Source organism: Lepidochelys kempii, chromosome 11 (genome assembly GCF_965140265.1).
Source record: "Lepidochelys kempii isolate rLepKem1 chromosome 11, rLepKem1.hap2, whole genome shotgun sequence".
Classification (NCBI taxonomy): domain Eukaryota; kingdom Metazoa; phylum Chordata; order Testudines; family Cheloniidae; genus Lepidochelys; species Lepidochelys kempii.
The window spans coordinates 38,226,543-38,253,359 of record NC_133266.1 but is presented as its reverse complement, the minus strand read 5'-3'; the positions used below and the strand labels follow the sequence as shown (position 1 = coordinate 38,253,359).

The 26,817-nt window shown below is 42.6% G+C and overlaps 1 protein-coding gene across 1 annotated transcript; it reads right to left on the bottom strand.

Annotated features, from left to right (window-relative positions):
• Positions 1 to 113: 113 nt before the first annotated feature.
• Positions 114 to 26,249, bottom strand: NOSTRIN (nitric oxide synthase trafficking). Its single transcript, XM_073306888.1, is given in 13 exon segments — positions 114 to 513; positions 790 to 876; positions 2,889 to 3,003; positions 3,704 to 3,829; positions 4,232 to 4,320; positions 5,243 to 5,351; positions 10,616 to 10,752; positions 10,853 to 10,940; positions 13,896 to 14,021; positions 16,182 to 16,280; positions 19,219 to 19,291; positions 19,407 to 19,490; positions 26,155 to 26,249. Coding segments are annotated over 13 exon segments (1,362 nt in total). The 3' UTR covers positions 114 to 379.
• Between the last annotated feature and the right edge of the window lie 568 nt (positions 26,250 to 26,817).

The following is a 26,817-nucleotide window of genomic DNA, read 5'->3' as shown; positions in this document are numbered from 1 at the left end:
GCTATGCTAAATTTACCCTCAAAGGATTTGACTCCTGCATTTAAAAGCTTCCAAAAGAATCAGGGTACCACATTAATAGAGGTATTTCTATTCATTCAAAAACTTAGCCCAAGAGTAAAGTAGCAATCACTTTGTTTGTTTGTTTTTTAATAAAGGTTACAATAATAGAAACAATCACACTCCGGCTCTACCATCAGTGGAGAGAAATGTGCCAGTACGCTTGGTTCAACAAAAGACTGAAGGCAAACTCAAGCAACACTGGGCAGATTTCACTTCTGATATGTATCACATTGGCAAGGAAAAGACCTTGATTATTTAACAAACTGAACAATTTAAAGAAATATGATCTTTAGGCACCTCAGTGATCTTAATTATTTTCTTATGCTTCTGAGGATGTTTCATCTGTGGAAATAGGGAACTCTTCCACATATGTAGCAGGAAAGAGACCGTTTCTCTCCTTAAGGGTCCCATACCACCATCCATTATTATCCTTCTGGTGAATGATGATAATGTATTTTTATTAATTCAACTGGATTTATACATGTGTATTGTGCCATTTCTGCATTAACCCTTGTTTAATACTTCTCTCTTCCCCTGCCTCCTTTATAGCACAGTCTAATTAAGTTTAAATGTCTCTGGTGGCTAGTTTAAGACGGAATTAAAACTGGATGACAAACCATGCTTACTACAGCATTATATCATGGCCCTATTCTCCATTGCATTCAGTCTCATTCCTCAAACTAGCGTTTCAGCTGAAATAACGTTTGGAAAAAACAGGAAGATGTTAATTACCTTTTTGCAAACTTAGCTCGTCATCGCTTTTAGCTTGATAGTCATACAAAGTCTTGCAGATCCCATTTGCTGGATTGCTGTCCCCTGGTTGTGTAAAAAATCATTAGAATACAATCACTAACAGCACAAGTAAAGCACGATGAAATAAAGAGATCTTGTGTAATAATAGTTTCTTAAAGTTCAATTTTATAGGCCTATGGCCAAAGGTATTTAGGTACTTACTTACACATGCAGACAGGCACCTAGTGGGATTTTCCTATCGATTTTAATTCGTTATAGGTGTCTAGGCACTTCTGAATATCCAACTGGGGCCCTGTCCGCATTATTAGGCATCTCAATATCTCTTAAAAATCTGGCTCTTAATAACTAGCATGTCATTAAATGTATGCATGTGGAAACTATTATCTGTTTTGATAGTGAAAAGGCACAAACCTAATTTTTGGAACATGGTTATAGCTGAGAGAACATTCTGAGAACTATTTCAGTTATCTCAGTTAAAGCTGGAAGATTAGGTTGTGGAGCGTCCAGGTAAGTGAAACCCAAATGAGGATCTGATCAGACTCCTAATCAATGTTGATGGAAGTTAGATTAGGTTCAAACTATTGTGGGACCCCACAGAACTGTGAACCCTCTAACAAGGTGAACAGAGTGCACTGGGCCTAGAGAGGAGGTTCCTCCATCCCTCCCCTTTTCCCATACTACCCTCTGACTTCTGGAAGACTCTTCTGGCAGAAGACTGGAATTTCTGATCCGTTAACCACGATAGCAAACTTTTTTGGATTATTGTAGGACACTAGCATGACCAAAGGCTATCCCTATACTGATATGTCTGTGGCTAGGAATTTGGCATTACTATAATAAAGGACTACAAGTTGCCCATTGTTAAATCCACACACATATATTATCTTTAGCATAATTTATCTGTAATACAGTTCCCAGAAAACCTAATTGGGCAGTGATTCCTTTTGGCACATACCAATTGTCTTAACACAGATCATTAAAAGACATTGTGTTGGCTGATTTAGGCCCTAAAATCAGGTCTCTTTAAAAAGTGTTTTACAAAACTAAATCAATTGAAATATTTACTGACTTAATTAAGGTGAATTGACTTATGTCAATTTACACGTACACACTGGTAATTTTTTAAATTAACTATTGCAGCATTATGACAGAGAACCAGACTGTGAAGCTGTATTTTCTCTGTCCATGTTGAGCAACATGTGTAATTTAAAATAACAGCATAAATGCTGAAAAGTTAAATTACGTTTACAAAATCTTTGTTTTTAAGAGCTAAGGGCCTCATCCTGCAAACACTGCCGTTCTTAGCACATGGGGAAAAGGGATCATGTCCTGACATTCACCTGTCTCTCTCCTACAGAAGGGGAGTTCAATGTCTTCCACAGCCTTATACTTGCCCTCTCCTTCCACCCACCCAAACTCCTGCAAAGGGTACAACTGCAATGGAAACATATGGCCTCTGCAAGGAACCCCTGTGATTGTGAGGTTTCCGGACTGGGCCCACTGCCTACTCCAGAGGGGACACATCCCATCCATCCCAATAGAATGACGTGGGTAGGAATTCTGCGAGGATTTCCTGCAGAGTTTTCCTCCATGTTTTGCTGTGGGAGTGGTGATCCACTCAATAGAACTACTCTTTTAGTAAGTGTTATGCACAATGGTAAGTGTTGGTAGCATCAGGTCCTAAACTGTTAGCAGTAATATGCATAAGGAAATGTAATTATTTTTAAAAATTTTAAACCACTGTGGCCATTTAAAATGCATGTTAACTTAGCTAACAATGCCACTTGAGTACACAAATATGGAGTACTGGAGGTGCCCAGTGATGTGGACACTGTCATTTGTGATATGCCGTTCACCACAGTGCTTCAGCTGAAAGTACCCGTTCTGAATGCATATCCTGTGCTTCATTTGTGTCCAAGAGTAGAAGACCTTTTACTACCTTACGCTTTTCTAGTCACTTACGCATGTGCAAAGTGAATGTAAAGTAATATCAAGTCAGAATGGTGATTTAATCCCATTTGGCAGTGGAGAACTAGAATCCTATGTGCTGACCCAAGAATCAAGTGTGGAGTTACCTGGCAGAAATCTTGAGTTATTCCCCGGCCCACTGGCAGCCCCTCTGCTTGAGGTGCGCTCAAATCGTTTCATTTTAACACAGCAAGAGATGAGGACAGAACTATGTGCACAGTCCTGTTGGTGATATTTAAAAAATAAATATTAAGGAAATAATGAGAGCACTTTCTTATTATTTATCACCTACAGCCTTTTGTGCCCATCTTGATAGGTTAAGTTCCTTTAGAGATTTTCATAAAGCACAAGAAACATTTTAGAAATAGATTGAGTTATTTGCAACCCCATAGCGTTCTGTGGTTTCTGCCACTGTACTACAGTCTGAGTTCTAACATTTAGCTAAAAGCTTCTAATATTTCTAACACAGAAGCCCACAGGAAGACCCCCATTAGGCCTGCCCCTGACATCTGATCTGTGGTGGTGGACTTCTGTGCCTGTACAGGGCCTCTTTGCCTTCAGTGAGAGTCCACCCCAGACATACGGTCTGTCTGCAATGCCTGGGACAGACTTAGGGACTGAAGCCTTGGTGCTGCAGTATTACTAATAAACATTTAGCTGGCTCAGATAAAATCAGAACACTTTGGCTAGCTCTACTGGCAAGGGCAAGCCCAGAAAATTGTTGTTAATAATCTGAGCTACATCAGGTCAGTGATATAGAAAGGAAAATGGAATAGACTTTTACTGAAAATGATAACAGATAGTACATCAACTTCTGCTGCACCAAGCATAGAACGAGAAATCGCCTGTAGAAGGGTTAAAGTACATGCTATGCAAAGTAGTAGAAAAGTGGTCATGACACTGATTACATTAACTGCTTTACCCTCTCTTTCCAGTTGGAGATACAGTCGCTCCAGGGATGTGTGGGCTTACGCTTCTGCTCTAGTTCTGCAAGTACTGTGGATAGTTTGCAGCTGTTTGCTCGCAAAAGGCTTGTTTTTAGACTTGTCTGCAGGCAAGTGGTTACAGTAAATATTAATGAAGTGACCTCATATTACAAGGTATCTTGATGAAAATATCAAAGGCAGCTTTTTTCTAAGAGAGAAAATCACCCTCTCAATTGGTTGTACAGGTCTACTCTTACTCTGAGCTATTGAAAAGTGTCTTTCCTCTTCCTTTCTCTCCTATTTCATTCATCTGTCAAACATTGGCTTTAATTCTGGATACTCATTATTCAGATCTCTAATTCTTGGACTCTGGTACTCTTACACTAAACACCAGTTGGTTCGGTCAAGAATTTATAACTAAAACTGGAGCCTAAATTAGCATCGAGTCAAACCTAGACATAGCCAGGTTTTCAAAATGAAGTGCTGTAGTCAGTAAAAATGCTACATTTAAAATAAGAATGTACCTGCTCCAGGAGCACAGCCGTGTCTTTCTGGTTCTTTACATCTGAAAATCAGGGGGTCTCTGTGTATGTTTTAAGCATCTGCTCCAGACCTGAAAAGTATCAAAGAAACTGACAGGCATGTGAAGGACTTCTTGGGTCATCTAGTCCACATTGGCTAATACTTTACCCTGTTACTGTCATATTCACCCTAAAATTTCCCATTCCTTAATCTCATCCTATTACTCCCATTTATATGCCATTGTGTTCCACTCTCAATATTTTCTCCCTCCTTCATATGTAAACTTTTCTGACACTCGTAGACTTACTCTCTACCAACCCCAATAATCCTATAGCCACACTTTAACTTTTGATCTTTTCTTTCAAATCAGTCTGTCTAGCCATTTGCTATTTTTGTTGTCCTTTTGTAAATGGTCTCAGATGTAGCTATGTGCTATTGTTCCCAGAACTGGGGCTGTTGATAGGACCAGCCTGGGCTCAGCTTGGGAAGTTTGGTCAGGGTGTCCAGGCAGCATTCAGTGTGTACAATGTTCCCAATGGAAAGGGGAGATGGCTGGAATACTGGTGTGCTCCGGTGATCCCTGGCTGCCCAAAAGGGCATTTGGAGCCATGGCAGCAACTTTAGAGCAGACCTGTGGTTACTTTAATTTGTGCTGGAACCAATTCAACCCCGAGACAGCCCCAAGATTTTGTGTGTGTGTGTGCACACGCAATAGCAGCATAAAACTTTTAAAGCGATTTTTTTTGGTACCCAATATAAAGATGAACTAGTGGCTCCAAAGTTAAGATTGCAGTGACATAGTCTGTTGCTGTCCTGTGTTTTTGTTCACTTTCACTTGCTTACTATCTATGTTTTGGAATAAAAAAAAGACACTCTCTCTGTGTTACACCCAAAGTGCGCATGGAGGATTCTCATTTACCACTTGCAATTCCCCTTACATGAGGCACTGTGATGGGGCCCATAATTTAATACAATCCATTAAGACATTCAGTGCAATAGCAACAGACAAGAACCTTCTTTTTCCTGTGCTGCCTTGTTTAGATCCTTCTGCAATCGCAGCACTTTTGCTTTGATTGAAGCTTTTTGTCTTGCTTTATCCATTCCATTTGTAAAATCTTCCTCCTTTACAGAAAACATTTGGATGTGCAGCTCAGATGACACAGGAACCACCACATTGTAGAAATAAGACCCCTATTAAAACCTTCACTGGGGATGCTGGGATTGAATTTTATGAAGAGAAACAAGCGCAAGTTCAGAACAAAGAAGGAGGTCTCAGTAATACTTGATGTTAGGAGACTGCCACCCAAAGAAGCTTCAGTTTGTTGAGGGGGTTGGCCCAGTAAATTAGGTACAAGAAAGATGCCAGGTTTAACTGAAATGCTGTGTGTACAAACTTGCAGGTTTATGATATAACAAGATAACTAATCTGAACAGCAAACTGTTGATGGCCATGAGTTCGCTTTGGAACTATGTCTGATAGAGTCTCTACAGTGATCAGTCAGTTCTGGATGCCTGATTTTATTTCCGGACGATCACTTACCAGAATTTCCCCTGAAATATCTTGTGTGTGAAAACCAAGTTTTATAGCAAGGAAGCACAGCAGAACATTTTCAAGAATATCCAAAGAGGGCTAACTGAGGCCTCAATCCTTCAAGTTGGTGGGGTCAGCACAGGTTCAGAAGTCCATCTAGGAGGACTAAAACATGGTTACTTACTGTAACAGTTGTTCTTTGAGATGTGATGCAGACATGTATTCCATGTAGGTGTGCATGCGCCCAGTTCACTGGAGCTGGAGAACTTTGCCTAGCAGTACCTGGAGGGGTGGTGTTCTCATCTCGAGGCCTTAGCTCCTCCCCAGCCATATCAGGGTGGCACTGCCCGGACCCTGGTCAATTCCTTCACACCTAGGAGTTAAAAGGACAAATGAAAAGTATATAGCAATAAAGATTGTCTTTTAATTATTCATTTGTGTTTCTAAGGCAGGTATGACAATGGCTTAGAGGAGAGGTGCACATCTGTGAGAGGGAGGATATCATATCTCATACTGATACGTTTGAGCCTCTTCTATAAACTCAATGCTGGCGTGTAGGAAGACACCTCTTCTACAGAAGAAACAGGGCCCCTTTTATTCCCATGGTCTGTTCTCAACTTTGAGATAAAGCCCCCAATTATAATTTCCACCTGGCTTCTTGCTGACCAAGCTTATCTTAGCAAAAAAACAAGGTTGTCCTTTGTTTGTTCTGCTTCTTAGCTAATATTGTTCACTATTTGCTAGGCCTCTGTCTTCTTGACCAAACTCTGGATTTTGGGCTTGTAAAAAGAGCTGACACAGTCTGTATATCAGGTTGTAACATAAACAGCATATGGATTTTAGCCCTTCAGTTACAATACAGAACTGCATTTTCTTCTTTGAGTAGATGCAGCCATGTATTCATGTAGGTGACTCACAAGTGGTACCCGCAGGAGGAGTCTGTTTAAACAAAGACTGCAGGGCTGCTCTTCCAAAGTGTGTACCATGCAGCATCCACACAGACATGCAGGGAGCTGAGTGTTGGGTGGAAAACTTGACCATAATGCTGAGTCAGGAGGTCAGGATGAAGAGGAAGGGATGTGGGAGGTCAGATTGATAACACAAGGAGGTCAGAGAATCAGCATTGTCTCAGCCAGGCTGCGGTAATGAGAATGAGTTTGGCCTGGTCCAATTTCAGCTTGAGAATGACCTGTGGGATGATTGGAAAAGGAGGAAACCCAAAGAGAAGCGTCAATTCCCAGCTTAAGTGAAAAGCATCAGTCAGGGAGCCCTGGATTGAGGCTCCCTATGGGAGCAAAACAGCCAGCATTTCTTCTGGTCTCTGGTGGCAAACAGGTCAATCGTTGGGATGCCTCTTAGTTAAAAAATGGACTGTAGGATGCTTGATGTCAGATCTGCACTGTCCACTGCCATAAAGAGTCCAAGATCAGGGGACGTCAGACCTGACTGTCCAAGGGATGGCGATTCAGACAATAGACTGAGTTCAGCCACATCTGAAGAGGCTGTAGGCACAGCTTGGCAAATTGGACTACTTGTGTGCAGGCAGATTTATGACCTAACAACTTTAAACATACTTGGGCTGTGGTTAAGGGCTGAGACTGCAGCTCCAGACAAAGGTGGTGAATCAGTCAGTCGGCAGAAATGCTGTCAAAATCACAGAGTCTGTCAGGGCCTCAATGCACTCAATTCTTTGAATTGGGACCAAAGCCGACTTCCCGCTGTTCAGGATGAGACCCAGATGATTGAGTAAGCGTAGCATGAGAGAGGACTTCTTCTCTGGACTTGCCTCTCAGTAACTCACCATCCAGATATGAGAAGATATGAAGTCTCTTCTTTCTGAGGTACGCTGCTACCACAGTCATGAATTTGGTAAAAAACCCGAGGAGCCGAAGAGAGACCAAAGGGGAGCATGGTGTACTGATGGTGCTGGTCCGCCACAACAAACTGAAGAAACCCTCTGTGGTTTGGGAGAATTACTACATGAAGATAAGTGTCCTGAAGCTCCAGGGCAGCAAACCAGCCCTCGGGATTTAACACAGGGCGGAGAGTTGCTAGAGCGACCATCCAGAATCTTGTGTATCTGATGTATTTGTTGAGGTTGCAAAGGCTGAGAATAGGTTTCAACCCCTGCCTTGGGATTGGAAACCAGAAAATACCAGAAGCAGAATCCCTGACTCTGATGCAGCAGGAGAACCTCCTCTACAGCTCCCAAAGCTAGTAGGGACTGAACACGCTTGAGGAGCAATGTCTCGTGAGAGGGGTCCCTGAAGAGGGACAGGGTAGGAGAGTGGGAAGAAAGGATGGAGAGAAGCTGTATAGTATAACCTGATCTAATGGTGTTTCGGATCCTGTTGTCCATGGCAATCGAGTCCCAACCACTAAAAATGAGCTAGCCTGTCCCTGAATAGGGGGGACAGAGCTGGAGAGGTCACAACTGGATCACTGCTCTGGACACAGAAGTTAAAATGGGCTCCTGCCAGATGCTGGGCGAGGGCGGGCCAGCTGGCTGAATCCAGAAGCAGAGGATCTCTGCCTCTGGGATCTATGATCCTTCCTGGGGTAATCCGGTTGCCTCACAGGAAAGGAGATCTGGCTGGAGAAGTGCTGCAGATGGTATTGCTGTTGCTACTGCTGACAGTGATAGTGGTGTCTCTGTATCATTTAAGTATAAACTCTCAAGGAGTGCAAAGTGGCCCGGGAATCCTAAGACACAACTACAACTGTATATAAGAAACAAGTCTCTAGTAACTAAGACAGAATATATGAAGTGAACGAACACCATACAGAGCTCCTACTCCAGCCATGGACAGTGAGAAGAAGCTGATGGGGGGTTGGGATGGTGCCACCCTTATATGGCCAGGGGAAGGGCTAAGGCCAAAAGATGTGAACACCGTCCCAATAGGTATGGCTAGGCAAAGTTCTCCGGCTCTAGTGTGTTGGGCGCACTCACACATACATGGAATACGCGGCTGCATCTACTTGAAGTTCAGGGCCTGATCCTGAGTGGAGGTGAGCACTCCCAGCGTCAAAGGCAAAGGTAATGGGAGCTTCAAGTGCTCACCCCAGTTCTAAAGGGGGCCCCAAATACATTATAAGAGTGACTTTCATACTATGGGCTGTTCCTTAATACCCCTTTCCAAGTTCACATTTTAAGATAATTTGAAGGAAAGAGGAATGACTATATGACTAATTCAAACAATATGAATTCAGTGTAGCCAAACACAACAGTAATAATATTTTGCATTTATATAGAGTTTTTCATTAGCGATCTAGAAACACTTTACAAATATGAATTTGGCCTCACTACTAACCTGTAGCATAGATAATTATTAGAGTAAGTATTGCAAAATATCCTCAGGAGGCAATGGGTAGGGCACAACAGACAGCAGATTTCAGCTGCCCACTTAGGGCATCTTCTCAGCCTTAACATGGGCCAGGATCCTCAGTACTGGAGGGCTCCTCTTGTTCTACCCACTAGGTATGGAATGTCCAGAATTCCTTTGGGATTTATTGGCAAACATTTTCCAGCACCCGGAGTAGGGAAGCTCAGGGATTTAATATATAAACAAGCATTTCAACATGCCATTATGCAGGCTATTATTTTGAGATCTGCTCCCCCTCTGTTTAGCTTGCATATGCATGATAGCAATCCCAGCATAAAGGAATGTTCTCATGACAGACTAAACTTTCCAGCGTATGTAGCAAACTCTTTGCCTGGCAAACTGCTAGAGCAAACTGCGTTGCTTGCATTGCCAGAATTCATCTATTCTATATGAAGTTCAAGGGAATATGTGACAAGTGACAGTAACAGTGTCATTACGATGTCTGACTAATTCTCCTCACTATGCACAGAGATGCACACATATAGCTAGGGATAAGTTAACCAGGGGGTTTGGCCTCCCATTATATTAAATTCATGTAGTATTAAATTCTTTGTCAAGCCTTCCCTTGAGGGCAGAGGCAGCCCTAGTATATGTCTGTGCGGAGCATGGCACAGTGGAGCCCCAACTTGGCTTGGCACTGCTGTAATACCAGTAAAAACCAGCAGCAGCAAACATTTCATTGTGTCATCCTGTTGAACTGCAGCGTCGCTGCATGATGCCCGGGTGTCAGTGCCATGACGCAGCAGCCTTACGGAGGAGCCGCAATCAAAAAAGACTTCTCATCAAAAAAGAAATGAGGGAAAACTGCCTGACCTGGGAGAAAGGAGATGGCAGAGACAGCATCACAGATCAGAAATGGGCACTAGTGACAAAGGGACATAGGGTAAGACCCCAGAGTGTGAAGCCATGCCCAGGGTGGACTGTACCACCTTTGACAGATACCTAGGGGGTTTGTCTCTTTTTCAAACTTGGGCAGAACTTGCATAGCTTGTCATGTCAATTAAATCCTACTGAACTGAACTGAGAATGATAATATTGCAGCATCAGTGGGTGTTGCTATTGTGCTGCGATATCACATTGAGTTACACAGGCACAGGGGCACAATATATTATCTTGTGAAAACTTCATTCCTCATCCTTATTTGTGGCCCCTAAATATACGTCCCCAGAGACCTTCATTCTCCTAATTCATGTCTGCAAGTAACTGCAGCAATGTTAATTAGATTAACCCTTTATGAAACAATTTTGAAAAAATCACTTGCTACATTTTATCTGGTTTTAAGGGTCCAGCTTATGAACAGAATTGTTAATAAAGTGCTCAGCTTTTGGGGTTTACACTTGCACTTTTACTTCTAATTTTCAATCTAGTTTTCTTTATGCTAGCATTCAGGGTACTGGAATGAAAGAAAGAACAGATGGTAACAACAGAATAATAGATCACAAGCAAAGCTTCCTTCTTTGCTCTGTACTTACATAACAATCCATTAATAAGAACTCAGATTTGGTTTCAGGAGAGAACACTGACATTTCTTCCAGTAAAGTCTGAATGTCCTTTTCAGCATCCACCTGGCTTACGGCACTATGAATCTGTGTGTGACACGAGAATAATGGCAGAGGATGGGACACCAGTTCAGAATCAGGAACTGCAACAGTGTCAGGGAATTTATACAGGAAACTAAAAATCTTAGGAACTACCTACTGCGATCAAGTTTTGTCCAAAATGGGAAAGGTGCTGGTTATAAGTATTTAGGATATTGCACAGAAGCTGCAATCTTTCCTTCTCCAGGTCTAGAATACTCTGAAAAAAGGATGCCAGCAGTCAGTGGCAGCAAACAAATCAGTGACCACACCTTAGGGACAACCAACCAAAGATTAAATGTTCTGTTGATAGAACAGATCAGATCTTTGGTACAGCTGCTTCAGGAGCCATTCTTCCCCTGCACCTTAAATCTATATAGCTCCTTTTGTTCCAAAGTGCCTTCCACCTTTACACAGAGCCCCACTGATAATGCAGTCATTTCCAGGCTGGAGGACAAAAAATACTGGCAGCATTGTGCAAAAAAGCAATGGGGAAAGTTGTGGCCTTAGGGCAAACCCTTTACTCCTATGAAAAATGCCATGGGGGTATTTAATGTCCATATACAGCATCTCAGATTTGATAGGCTGATCTCACTCACATGCACATACACACATACACCCAGGTCTCATTGATCTTCCTCAGAAAGGAGAAGGGATGAATAGACTGTACTGGAATTTAAACCTCTAAGTCCAGGGTGCCTAAGGGCAAAAGTTAACTCATGATGTAAGTAGACACAATGCCACTGACTTCAATGGATTTGTGCCTCCTTACAGCCAGGTCTAATTTGACCCTAGAAGTTTGAACTCCAGATCTGAGACCACCAAGTCCTCCCTCCAGCTATGATAACAGTATTTTGTAAGCTTTTAGTTTTGAGCCACCAAGGACCATCTCCTTTCTGTACACATGCAACTCCCATTAAAGTTCACCAGCATCCCAATACACTAACATCACCATGTTTGGTACTACTGTCAGCATAGCTTTGCCAAAGCTAATCATAAGCCAGAAGCTGCTTGCTCGTTATGAGACTGCATGATCCATATTCCTCTGCAGTCTTATGCCTGCCCCTCAGTTAACACTGAACATCAGTCTATGACGCTCAGTTCCCAGCATCCTAGCTGCAATCCTCTGGTTACCGGGTGGCCTGGTGTCTCAAATGCCATTCTTTCTGATGCAGGGACATTCTAAGAGCTGCCTATAGGGTATGCCTACACTGCTCTTAAAAACCCGTGACTGGCCTGTGACTCGGGTTCATGGGGCTTGGGCTAAGGAGCTGTTTAACTGCTGTGTACACATTTGGGCTCGAGCTGGAGCCTAAGCTCTAGGACCCTGACAACTGGGAGTGTTCCACAGCTCGGACTAAAGGAAGTACTTCTTCACACACACTCAGTCAACCAGGGGAACTCGTTACCAGGGGACATTGTGAAGGCCAAAAGTATAACTGGGTTCAAAAAAGAATTAGATAAATTCATGAAGCATAGGTCCATCAATGGCTATTTGCCAAGATGGTCCAGGGTGCAGCCCCATGCTCAGGTGGTCCCTAAACCTCTGATGGCCAGATGCTGGGACTGGACCACAGGGAATGGGTCACTTGATAATTGCTCTGTTCTGCTCATTCCCTCTGAAGATCTGGCATTGACCACTGTCAGAAAACAGGATACTGGATTAGATGGACCATTGGCCTGACCCAGTATGGTGATTCTTGTGTTCTTATGAAAAACACTGAATGGTCTGGAACAATTCTGAGTATGTAATAAATACTGTATCTCTCACTGGCCAGGGTAATGTTTAACAGGCTTTAATTAGATTTGAGAGTAATAATTAAAGTGATCTATGTCTACTTGTGAAAAGAGGTTGGCATAAGTTTATGGCTAATTCAGTTGTGCAGAGGGGGAATCCATAGCACATTTAATGAACACTTATTTCTGATTACCTTTTTGGTCAAACTGTAAACTAAGCTACAAGAAAAGTCATTTTAGTAGACAGCCAGTAGTGTACAGAGCTGTAGTCCAATGGCCTGAGCACAGGTCTAGGAGCTATGAACTCTCAAGCAGTGTCTCTGGCACCCACTGCTTTGTGACTGGAAGCAAGTCACTTAACCTCCCTGCCTCAGTTTCCCCATTTGTAAAATAGCGATAACGATAATGAGTTGGAGGGGTTCGATCATGATATGTACTTATTGTATCTCACACTAGTTTTTTGAGAATTAATTAGTCAAGCGGCCAAATTCATCTGTAGTGTAACTCAGCATAGTGTCTACAGTGGGGATCCGCCAGGGATGAAGTTAGTTCTATGTGTCTAAAGCATTCCAAAAATGAAAAGTGCTATATTTGTGCTACTCCAATGCACTCAGCTTCACACAAACAACACAGAGAAGACACTCACTCTAAAACAGCAAACAGAGGGTAGACAGCAGTTTAGATCATTTGCCATGGAAAAGACTTTTAAAGATAAAAGTATAAAGTGCAAAGGTAGTGTCAATCAATAGGACAAGTTTGGCTTGCACTGCCAAAGTCCTGCCTCCCATACTCAGTATTAGTTTTGGCGGCTTTACAATCTTCCACAATAAGCTGCATCACTGCTAGCGTGCACCTCTCCCTTCCTGCTACCACTGCCAGCTTCATATGGAGAATCAATGAGGAAATTTCTTCTACACAGATTCAGGTTCTGCGTAAGCAGAGAAGGTGCCCTTGAACACTGCCATAGCTCAGTTCACCTAATATTTTATAGTCTAGCACACAGACTGAACTCTCCACCAGAGGTCAATCTGTGATGTGTTTAATGTTAAAACAAGAATAACTACCCTAGACGGGATACAGCAGAGTGAATTCAACGGGCTGCCTCCCTTTCCATGCCAACTTTTATTTCTGTTCCCTTGAGTTTCTGATGGGGAACCAAGTGCATATGTCAATTCACACATACAATCGGATAATTGACAATAGGCTCCAAGATTATCTCCACTTAATTAGCCCATAATTGTAAGCTAAAGACTTATCCTCCTATTTCCCATTGACTAGCGTTATGAGAGTGTATGATATTAAATTAGGAGTATCTGTATTGAAGTAAATGGATTTACACTGGTGTGAAACTGGCATGAGATCAGAATCAGGCTCACAGTCTTTGGAAAAATCTCAGATAGAGACAGAACCACAACAGAAAGGAAACAAAATTACTTGCTTGATAGCTATTTTCTAAAGCTGTCTCCCAAGTCAGTCTAGTTTCGTAGCCAGATATATTTTTTTGAAAATAATCTTCATCTTCCTTTGTCATTTTTGTTGCTGATTTTTCTAGCCTTCTGAGCAACTAAGGTAAAAATATAAACGTATATTTATAATCATAAATATTAAGGCAAACACAAAAGAGATTTTGCACATGAATATAATATTCTATTTCCTTCATTCACTTAAGACATAAACCGTGAGCCTGATTCTGATCTCTTGACAGGTGTAATTCTGCCAGCTTCAGTGATTACCAGGATATGTACGCAGGTGAAACCTAAAGCAGGACCCGTGCTACCTAGACTACAAAATTACATAATATCAGAGTCATATCTAGCTAGAAGATACTCAGGCCATGGACACAAGTGATCACCAAATACAGGAGAAGAAGCTGAGGTTTAGAGAACTGAAAACAAGTGTGGGAGGCAGAAACACCTAAATTCTTATCTTGGCATAGCTGCTGCTCTTAGTGTGGTCTTGGTCAACTCAGCCTTTCCGTGTCACATTTTATCCACCTGTAGAAATGATGACAATAATGTTTATCTACCTTCCTACCTACCTCATGTAGGGACTAATTAGCGCATGGACAGCAGTCTGAAGTTATAAATCGCCTATTTACTTAAAGCATTTCTATCTATATTCTGTCTGCTTTTCACTCTTTTCTAACACAGGGAACTTAACCTTGGAAGAAACATTTCCTAATGGTGCTTGAACAAATTATTTGTATCCTTAGTGATTTTATTGCTCTGATCAGTTTGTTAACAATTCACATGTTGGCAGTTGAGAGTCTGACAGGCCAGTGGAAGGCACATTTTAAGGAGAGGAGGAAGTTTGCTGTTAAGGCATAAACCCATTCTTTTGCCCTCTCCTGGATTTGAAATGCAGTTTTACCTCTAATTGCAAATCTAAATTATAGGGAAAACTTTGGTTAAGTGGTTGAACTTATTCCTTTGATATCATCCCTAAATTAATCTCTTCTCCTTTTAATGTGCTCATTTCTGTGGCTAAAGAAAAGAATCCAACGGGATGTTGCATTGAGGGGGCCTTGAATAGTCCAGGTTACTGTTTACTAGAAAGGCATCTTTTGTGAAAGACACAGTGGGAGTCCATCATTAGCTTGGGAGACTCTCAGCTGCAGCTGTTCTGATTGCTTTTAATTGGCTTTCACCTTCTTTTGTTTATTTCTTGGTACAGGTCTTGTTCTCACAGAGTTCTAGAACTATGTAAAAGTTGGGTCTAGTTAAAAGTCACATAATTAAAGAAAGAATATCTGTTTCACAAATAATACCTTTTATTCCTACAACTGAAAGAATTTTAAAACCTAGCTCACTTTTCACCTTTGTTATTCTTTACTCTTGATTAGTTTGGGGCAGTGATTATTGTCTCATCTTATTATTCTTTGTAGACTAAAAGAATTTACAGGGACCCACCCAGACCGAGGCCGCATTGTACTAGGCACTGCACAAAATCTGCCTAAGGATTTTATACTCTCGCCCATCACAGTGGTATCTAAGAGCCGTCCACTTCAAATCAATAGTGATAGTGAAAGCCCTAGTGTTCTTCGTAGAGTCTCTGGCATATCTCCCATTTCAGGGTCAAAACTCTAGTTGGGGAAGGGGTTTGGGCTTTGTTTTAAAAAAAATAGATAAAGGTTGGAGGGGAAACAGTCCCTGAGAGGTAAAGTGATGTGACCAAGGCCAAACAAGAGATCAGTGTCAGAACCGAGAACAGAACCCAGCAGTCCAGTACCTATCCACCAGACCACATTGTCTCTCTTTGGACAACAGAAACAGACTAGTCAGTTTAACTTTTGCTGCTAGCCAGTTGCAGTTTGTGGCTGCCATGCACCAGCACAAAGCTATAACCTTTCGGTTCCGGACACCTATTCCCATTGGAATTTCTAATAGTCTGACAGTTTGTCAACACTGGCCACTAGGCCTGTTTTAAAGCAGCTTTGCTGCCAAATTATTCCCATCCCAATTGAGGGTATGGACCTGAGTCTTTTGTGAAGCATATTTTTTTTTAAATTAATTATTTAATTTTGAGTGGCCTAGCTTGGAGTATGCTTTAAAAACGGGTACTTTACAAAACAAATACAAAACAAATTGAATCCTCTTTGAGATGACAGAGAGGTACATATGAAGCAAAAGTAGTGCCTGATTTTCTTTTCTTATGTAGCCATGGATGCTCTAAGTACATCCATTGCACAGATTTATGTACACAGTTGGCTCTACAGAGGAGTTACCTTCTGCTGCTTCTTCCCTGCAGCAAATTGCTTGGTGTTTTCTACACAACGGAAGAGTGCTTCACGTTCCTTGGTAAACCGCATTCATTTCCTCTTGGCCTACAGACAAACACACCAATAAAAAAGAGTCAGGTGTAGAGTGCCAACAGACAGTCCTGAAATTGCCAAGCAGAACGGCTGCAGAGCTTGCTTGACGTTTCTAGATCTCACAGGAATTATGCTTTCAATTCCTGCCCTCTCCACAAATCTTCCTGCACTGATGAAGAAGTTGTAACTGATACCACTTTATTGTCTGTTGTGACCAGAAATCCTGTATGTTCTCTCACATCTTTGGTATTTTGGAGAAGGTTGCAGCCCTTACAAAAACACTAAAAAGCGACGCAAGCAACAAATACCATTTCCCTTGGAGACAAATCCGCACATTGAACCCCGTGTGTCTTTGCTTACTAGCCACTTTTGGCAATGCAATAAGTGAAAATCATGTCACCTGAGTCAAACACTAGTATAGGGCTTGGCACAGAGGAACTGCACTGGGGAATGAGGGTGGTGGGAGAGCAATTGGTAGGCTGAAGAATGGGAACAGAGCCACATCCACCACTTCTGTAGCCTCAGAGTTGCACTACCCTGCACTCTGTAGCCCGCTCCGCTTTGAGCGATGCCCTGCAATGGCCATTACATGCATACTCTCATTCTGCCTTTACTGTGTCTTGTGCAGGTGTGGCACAGCGCTAGGAGAGAGCTCGAAAAAACCATCTCCACGAGGGGCATAGCTCCCAGCGCTGGTGCACTGTCTATACCGGCACGTTACAGAGCTGAAACTTGCAGTGCTCAGGGGGGGTGTTTTTTCACACCCCTGAGCGAGACAGCTGCAGTGCTGTAAAGTGCCAGTGTAGACAAGCCGCCAGAGTCTGCCCCACCTCCGAACTGGCATGTCCACTCCACACAAGGGGAATGTGTGCCTGAAATATTCATTTTCTGTTAAATTAGTGTTACCTTCATTCCCCCCAACTTTGGGTCCCAGCTGCCGTAGAGGAGTAGGGAGAGAGATTCAGACACTCCAAAAGGAGCAGAGGGCCCCCAGATCCCAGAACATACAGTGGGCAAGGAGCAGGCTTCAGATCCCTACAGGGGGGTAGGGCTCCCCCAGATCCCAGCACATACATGGAAGGGTAGAATTTAGGACTGACAGCCTTCCCCGGTCCTAAGCCCCCAAGTGTCCTCTGCTACCCCTCATTCTCCAACCCCTCCTGTCTTCTCCCCTCCCATTCCCCCTAATCTCTACCCCTCCCCCTTACCTGAGCCCTCCAACCCATCTTTCCTCCCCATCACCCATTCCCATACGAACCCCATCCCTCACTGCAGACCCAAACTCCTCTTCCGCTATTATCATCTACTGCCCCCCATTACTCCTCCCCTCCCAGTGAGCATTCACGTGTAATGTATTTTCTTTTCAAAAATAGTTTCCGTGTCTTCTGAATATTCTGCTGTACGCAGTTTACATTTCTCCAAAATAAAATATATTGACAGAGGCAGATTTTCCCCAAAACTTTACAGTTCATTCTCAGATTTCTGCCCAAGGTGGGCGTCAAACTTCAAAGTTGCTAGAATCTTCAAAGTTGCTGGGGGGTTTTCCTGAGGACCGTATCTCAAGACTGCCTTGCATCAAATGACCCCACCTTTGGATCACTATCCCTACCCTGTACTCCATAAGGCATAGCAAATTTCAAGACAATCCGTGTAAGCATACAGATTTTAGAGTGCTTAGCAGCACCCATCCTTGAAACAGGACAGGCTTCCCAACCTTAACTAGACCAGAGCTGGCGTTCCGTTATAAGATTGTATGAACTAGAGAGAGCACAGAAGGCTCAGAAAGGCGTTAAGTGTCCCATTCATCTCAATAAGATGTTCTCAGCTGAAAGAGAATAGCTCACACCCCACAAGACACACCAAATGTCAAGGCAATCTGAGCATGCGGGTGGATTTTAGAGCACTTAGGCCTGTCTAGTTTTACACAGAAAGGCAGTCTCAACTGCAGTGGAGTTGTCGCTCTGACATAACAAATACCGGAGATCTGTTCCCTCCCCATGTGGTCTATGACGATGAATTTTATGGGTTTCAGAGTAGCAGCCGTGTTAGTCTGTATTCGCAAAAAGAAAAGGAGGACTTGTGGCACCTTAGAGACTAACCAATTTATTTGAGCATGAGCTTTCGTGAGCTACAGCTCACTTCATCGGATGCATACCGTGGAAACTGCAGCAGACTTTATATACACACAGAGAATATGAAACAATATTGTATATAATGTGTATATAAAGTCTGCTGTAGTTTCCACGGTATGCATCCGATGAAGTGAGCTGTAGCTCACGAAAGCTCATGCTCAAATAAATTGGTTAGTCTCTAAGGTGCCACAAGTACTCCTTTTCTTTTTGCAAAGACAGACTAACATGGCTGTTACTCTGAAACCTTCATTAGCTTTTGCAGGATGACTCGGGACACCATCGAGCAGTTCTGATTCCATCCACTAGGGGCCAGGGCTACAGACACACAGGAGCTGATTCAAGTTTGATTCTAGAAGTGGTCAAAGAATTTGGTTGACATGTGATTAATTTTTTTTATGCCAGTTCAACCCTAATTATTACATAGGATCTTCATCTCCAGATCCCTTTCTCTTATTAAACACCTAGGGCCAAACCCAGAATGGTGCTGAGCTCCTGCTAGCTGTTTAGCTGGTGATCAGTGCCTTTTGGAGTTGTCCTATACCGTCCTCCACTGCAGTCTAGAAGTTGGGAAGCAGTTTTTTGAAAAGTGTTGTATTGACTTTTTGGATATTGGAAATATACTACAAGTCTAAGGAATGTTGGTCAGCTAACATAATATTGGCTATTAAGAATTAGTGTATTGTGTGCACTTAATCACACAGCAAAGTGCTAGGAGTTTGTATATACCAGCTGGATGTCAGATGTGAAAAGAATTTAACTTGCTATTTTAGCCATCCTGGCTATTGGAACTGAGATTTTTGGTAATTACACCCCCATACAATTAAGAGTGACTGGTGTGTTGTGCTCAGATGGTTTTCATTCCTTTGCATACTGTTGGATGTTTTATACATACTAAAAAAAGAAATCACTGTTTAAGAATGTGAAGATTAAAGAAGAGGAAGAGCCTATGCTGTACTCTTTTCATTTACACTCCATCTCATTTTTGAATTTGGTAGATGTTACTTACTTCAGCTTCATCTTGTCCAAAGCTTTGGTAAGCTTGTTAGCCAGCTTTTCCAGTCCTTTGGCATAGCTAATTTCTGAGGTAGCCCTGTCAATACAATAATAAAAATCATAATGCAATTCAAACATTACCTGACCTGTAAGCTTTGAACAGGTCTGCCTGAGCCAAAGATTTGGTGCTTACAACCAAAGAAAATTGCTCCAACATAAAAAAGGGAGTGATCTCATAGCGAAGATACACATATGCAGATCTTTCAGCCACACAGGCATATTCAGCAAATCACAGTAGCTCTGTAACACCATATGATTGTATAACGTATCGTGACTCTATTAACATAGAGTACTTAACCTAGCTGAGAACAATGGCAATGACACAAATCAGGTCAGCTTTTACTACCCGTACAGGATTGAACTCCAGGGGATACTAGGATATTGTCTAGATAATATCAGACAGCAAAACTTTTATTATTAATTATTATTATTTTGTGGTTATGAATAGACCGTAATTAGGTCTATTCAAACATTATGTATAAATTCCATACAAAAGACCTACACTAAAAGAACATGAAGTTTTTGACAAGTCAAGCACTCAGAAGTTAGGAAACGCCAGTATTAAGGTTGCCCGTGGAACCTTAATTTGGCACCCTTGTGCATTTGCACTATAATATAGTCTTTAATTATATGATCACATGCTATTTTTTCACAGGACCCCTTCCTCATTCAGTGCACAGGATGGATGGTGCTTTGGGAATGAATCGGGTTTGTACTGTTAATTAGGCTATTGTCGCAGTCTCCTTGCCCAGCCAGACCAGTCAACAAGCCAGAGCAGAGTCCAGGACACAGACACCGACTTTTCCCTTTGCACAGGGGTGCCCTGCCACACTTCACTCCTTCCCACAAGGCTTTGCTCTTGTCCCACCTTTTTCTGCTCACTCCCGTGAGCACGTCTCATCCCCACTACTTCCCCTCCCTCCCAGCATCTTCTACATGCCGCAGAACAGCTGGTTGCAGTGAGCGGGAGGTGCTAGGGGGAAAGAGAGGAGCTGGCTGCTGGTGGGTGCTACACACCCGCTAATTTTTTTTCCATGTGTGCTTCAGGGCTGGAGAACCCACAAAGTTGGTGCCTATGATCCAGGACCAGGTCTAGACACATAAAATGGCAAAACATTTAGATGGTGAAGTTAAAGAAGATACAAATAGTGTTAAGTGGATTTCCCCTCATCTAAAAATTAATATATCTACAATTGGGAAATCTGCACTGAGCAAGGGCCTATGCTAACCTTTATTGGCTCTCTCATTTTTACATTGGCTGATTTTCAGATTCATCTCTACATGCCGGACCAGTTCTTTTACTGACTTGCCTTTGTGAATTTTTTTTGGACTGGGTACAGCAGATCAGGGGCCCAATTCATTATTGTCTTTCCCCTTATGTAGTGATTTACATCAGTGCAAAGTACACCAGAACTTCAACTGGTAGAAATTGACATTCCCTTTATTGGTGCTATTCTGATTCATATCAGGTTAGAATCTGGTCAATTGACTGTAGAGTGGGTAAAAATTGTTACCAGACTGATTTAGCAGTATCTGACATCTACCTTACACAGGTGGAAATGATTGTAAAAGGCACAGGGAAGCTGAGAATCATGCCACATATGTTAACTTTTGGCTAAGACGTCTAGGAAGCAGCTGATCCACATTTTAGAAGCTGGAAAGATACTAGTGAGGGAGAAGTAGAAGAAATGGAAGAGAAGAAGCCTGATATATTTGTCCATGATTTATTAGCTGTCTGAATTAACTCTGGGTGCATTTAATTCAAATATTTAGTTCATGTAAAAAGTGAGTGGATAATTAAGAAGCTTGTACTTAAGCTCATAACAGCAGCCTAACAGAAGGCAAACTTGATAGTCTAAATCCACCCTACTGTAGCACCATTAAAGGAGTACATCAGGGATGAATTTGGTCCACTGTATTTTTTAGATTAATTCTGGATATTCTGTTGCAAACCATTTCCTGCTGACGACTTTGCTGAGCAGTTTGTAAAGTCAGGGAAGCATAGGGTGATCAGACAGCAAATGTGAAAAATTGGGAGTGGGGAGGAGGTGGGGAGTAATAGGAGCCTATATAAGAAAAAGACCCAAAAATCGGGACTGACCCTATAAAATAGAGACAGCTGGTCACCCTGGGAAGCAAGCTGGTAAAATTAAATTTCCAAAGAATAGATCTTCAAAAAACCTCCTCTGATGTGAAATAATACGAAAAGTCATCTGCAGTATTGCAGCAATTATCTGTCATTTTAGGCTCCAGTCCTCACCCGTATTGGTCCATAATTCTGTAATCCAGGCTGCATGGGATGGCACTGAAGCAGACATCACCCTTTCTGCACCATCATAAATCAGTTATACCCAGTTTGTATTCAACGTTCATGTAATTTACATAAGAAAATTGGTTTACATCTCTCAGCCATGCATGCTGGCTTTCACCAAAATGTAATTTAACAACATGGGTTCTTGGTACAGAACAGGAAACTCAGAATATGAAGAGAGGGAGCCTGACAAAGAGACAAGAGAGACTGAAGGGAAGGGAAGGGAAGGAGCCTGGCAAAAATGAGGGAAATAAACCCAGATTTGCGAACAGCCCTCATCGCCCACTACTGAAATATACTAAAAATCCTGGTCCTGCATACTGAAGGTCTGACTCAAGCAGCCAGAATTTACACAGCAGCTAATCCAAGATGACACTGATGCTGGCAGCATTATCAGGGTAATATTTTCACAAGGACAAAAATGGTCTTGTTCAATTTCTCTAAAAAGAAAAGGAGTACTTGTGGCACCTTAGAGACTAACCAATTTATTTGAGTATAAGTTTTCGTGAGCTACAGCAAAGTGAGCTGTACTCCTTTTCTTTTTGCAAATACAGACTAACACGGCTGTTACTTCAATTTCTCTGTTGGTCTTCTGCAACGGCAGGCAAGTAGGTCTTTGCTAGCTAGGATTTACAAGTAAAATATTATTGGTGCTCTGAGGCAGTGGGATTTGCAAGATGATAAACCTGTATCCCCTGGAATAAAATAAAAGGGACCTGAGACAATTCAAACCCCCATGCAGGGCTTGAGTCTCTCCTCACTTAGGGCCTGCTCCTGCCTCCATGGGAGTCAGTCCTGTTGAACACTGGGAGATGGATCTGGTCCTTGCACTGGTAGTATTACACCATTATAGCTTTTTTGACTTCCATGGACATACTCCCGATTGGCACTGGTGGAAGTGAGACGATAACCAAGCTTGGAGCATGAAGTTTGCCTGGTCTTGGTCCCCATAAACACACTGGGCTAAATTCTGCCGGCTCTACATGGATATACACCGTGTGAGAGCAGAATTTGGCTCAATGGGCTTTCCCCAGGTGCAAGATACAGTCACCTGTTGTTCAGAAAAGCAGCTGAGATGTTTTTCAACACGCTGACAATGCATTGCCATTTTAGTGAATCTGGACTGCACTTGTGTTCATGAGAACACCATGCACGTTTTGTGAGACTTTGAATTTTGTTGCCATTAAGACAAATATCTTACCCTCTTCGGAGCTGCCATGTCCCTGCCCCCTACACTCTGATGGAGGCTAGTCAACCTGGCATAGTGAATAGAGTCTGTAATAATAATGGGAATCCAGAGAAACACTGATTGCGTGGGCAGAAAGATGACAATGGGCTCAGCTCTGCAGTTACTCTTCGAATTCCAGTGGCCTGGGGAACAGCCTCAGGCACAGGCTCAATAGTTAGAGAATGTATTTCATCGTGCAACTGCCATCCATTTCCTGGGTGCTGAGAAGTGCCTACCGACGGATTGTTTCTCTGTGAGGTTGGCACTTAATGTACCACCTGTCCAAGTAAAAAAGGGAGAGAGAGAGAAGGCAGGGACAGAGTGGCCCAGTGGACGTGGGACTTAAGAGGCTTGGGGTCTATGCCCAGCTTTGGCACTGGCCTGCTGGGTAACGTGGGGCTGGTCACATCGCCACTGTGTGCCTCAGTTTCCCCATTTGTAAAATGATGATAATGCTATTTTTCCCCTCTATTGTAGAGCACGTTGGGAATCTCTGGATGAAAAGTGCTGCGTAAGAGCTTGCCTCCTTAAATTAAATGAAGACCAAATGAGAGCAAATTTATTTTGCCAGCTTTCGCAAACATGTCTGTAAAATGACAAGCTTTTGTGTTGCTGGCAAGAAGCAGCTCTTTCAAAGCCACTTTAGGAGGACAAGTGTAATTAAAAAGGAAGATGCTCTTTAAAAAGAGCCCAGATTGGAAAGAGAGCTGCTGACTAGATTAATACACGACAGAGGTGATTAAATATTTATTTTCAAATTTAATTAAGAATTGCATTTTGCTGTTGAACTTCAGGTTGATTTTTTATGTAGGTAGAGGACAAAACTTTGCCTAATTATGGCAAGACAGCCCATGGCCAAGCAGTTATTAGACTATCTTAACCAGCAGTTTTGGAACCACTGAACATCACCTGCATAGCATTTCTCTCTCTCTCAACTGATAGACAACTGGAGAAGACCTGTGGTTTGATTTCCCACCCAGGTTCAAACTGGCCATTTTGTAGAGGTATCAAAATCTATGTTTGTGTTTCTGGAACTGCAGTAAATCTAAGTTATTCCCTATCAACTTCCAACTGTTCAGAAATGATGTACAGCCAGCATGCAAATCTGCCGTACAAAGGAGGCTGCATATGTACTGCATTGCAGTGGTAGGTCCTGCCTTACTTGTGGTGAGACAAACTTCTTGAGATAGAAGGTTAGATTATTAAGTTTAGTCTCTAGGTATCATGCTATGATTTTCTTTTATCTATAATCCTTTTGCTTGCACTATTCTTATTCATTATCTCTTGAATCTTAAATCTTGGATAATCAACTTGTTGTTTTCATTATAAATACATCTCATTGCTGTGCTATTGGAGAAGGAGCTGATCCTGAGCGGACTCACACATGCCGTAGGGTACACTGTTCCCATGGGGACAGCAGACACGGTATGATTGTGAGTGTTCATTGGATAAAGGGGCTGGACACTCCACGGGAATACTTCAAAGGGGCTCAAGGACTGGGGTGCACCTACTGCTAATCTGCAAGGCAAAGTAAGGGCTGGCCTGAAATTGATCTTTAAATGAGACAAGCCATGATTTGAAGAAAGTATACACACACACACACTCAGAAGGAAGGGTGTCATTTACTGAATCATTAATATCACTTTCCGCAACTCTCCTTCAAGTACAGACCCTGCCTGGCTTATGAGATCTGGTGCAGCCAAGGAGGCATGGCGGCTAACTCTTACCTTCAAGTTGTTGTCTTTGTTATAAAGTCCTGCTTCCAAACATTTAGAAGTTTTCATATAATTAGGTAATAACGGACTTATTCCTGATCCTCCTCACTGTGGACTTTATGAAGACAAACTCTGGCCATACAATGAACATTTTATATGTGTAGTAGTAGAGAGCTGCACACAGCCTATACCATCAATATACAGGTGTGTATTGTAAACGCAGCCCTTAAAAATCAGGGAGGATTTTGCTGTTTATGTAACTTCCTCTTTGTTAATGTGGACCAAATAGAAGCTCTGGTGTGGGAAAATATCCTTGCATTTGATCTGTACACCTCTCACTTCAAACTAGCCTCAGTGTCAATATGCTCTTCTTTTAGGGCTAGACTGTGATTAGCAGTCAGCAAGGGAGGCAGTGCAGGAGACACAATCTGCCCACAGCTCCAGGAGGTACGGGGACTACACCTGCTGCCCCATGTTTTATGATCCATGGCCCTGCCCCCATTGCAGTGGCTTCACCCTAGAGAGCAATCCTGGTGCTTCCAAAGCAGAGACAATACTTGTTCCTGAGCCTCAGGAAGGAGGCACACAGTGGGAGGCAGCCTGCTCATCTGTACAACTGTCAGGCAAATTCTAGCCCTTAATATACGATGTGCTTACAGCCAAGTTTCACAGGGATCAATCTTAAGGCTCCAGGTGTTAATTGAGAATATAAATGGAAGTTAAATAATTTGATTTGCATAAAGCGAATTATCCTAAATTTGAATAAGCCCTAGAATATGAAGACTAATGGACAACTAATTAACAATGCATTTTTCACACAGCTGTGATCTAAGATTTTAAGTTCCAGAGGGAAGCATAATAATTGGTGAGATTTTGCATCGATAAATTAGCCCAAATTGCATTCTAGTGTCATATTTGTCACTTCCAGAAATATTCGTGCCCTCTCCCTTTACACCATTCAAGGTTTAATGTGCTCCCCTTTGAGGCTCCTTGTTAAAATGAAAAAATAGAAATGGATAATATACATTTTGTTAAAGGCGAGGGTGAGGTTATTAGTTTTGGCATGTATGAATGTGACCATGCAAGAACAATCCTGTTTACATTACCTGTCTTGTCACTAATTACACCAATTTATGAAAGACTATAAACATTGTGGTTAAGTTTAATAAAAACTGAGGGGAAAAAGCGATGGCTTTATTATCAAAACCCATTCTGGACCTTCCTTACACACAGACCCAGAAGGTCTCCTTCCTCACAGAAGCCATGGATGAGGACAACTTACCCTACCGGCAAAACCAGCTAGGTTTGGTGCTATAAATACATTGCCTAACCTCCTCAATGGGGCAGGAATGGCTGCTGCAGAGCGGGAGCAGGGAGGAAGCCAGAACGCTCAGCATACAATAACGCTCTCTGGGCAATCCTTGCCCTTACCATGGTGGGTACCTACCTTACCAGAGCAGATTCCTCCATGCAGATTCCAGGGCTTCCACCGATAGTGGCATGGCTAGCTACTGAGACAACAGCAACTGGCATCCCCAACATGATTGCACATTTTGATTCCCTCCACATGAAGTCATAGTGTCAGGAGCTACCACTGGTCTGAGAAGTAGCAATGTACATGGTTGTTTGCCACAGGGTTTTAGCCTCTGTCCTAAAGAAGCAAGAATCTTCTGTTCCTCTCCCAGCAGCTGCACCAAGATCCAGTTGAGCGCCAACATTGCCTTCTGTGTGCAAAGAGAATTCAGGGGGCTCAGGGGCAGTATGCTGGGGAACCCCAGGCCCCCTCCACATTATGTCTAGCCATGTGCCATGCACGCTGCTGGCTTCCCACCATGCTGTGTAAGTGAAGGGGGCATCTCGGCCATGGGCAGCGCTAGATGTTAGACACACTATATTGGCCAAACTCCCACATAATTAAACCTCTTAATGAAACCCCTAGACACGCAAGGACTTAAATTATGCATTTTAAAAAAAAAAAAAAATCTATGCTCGCCTACTCGGAGGCTATGTCTCCGCTAGGAGCTGGGCTAGGGATTACCCAGCTTGCGGCCATGCACTCGCGCTAGTTCGCACGGAGTTAGCACAGGCAGGGACAGCCCCGCAGCCGCGG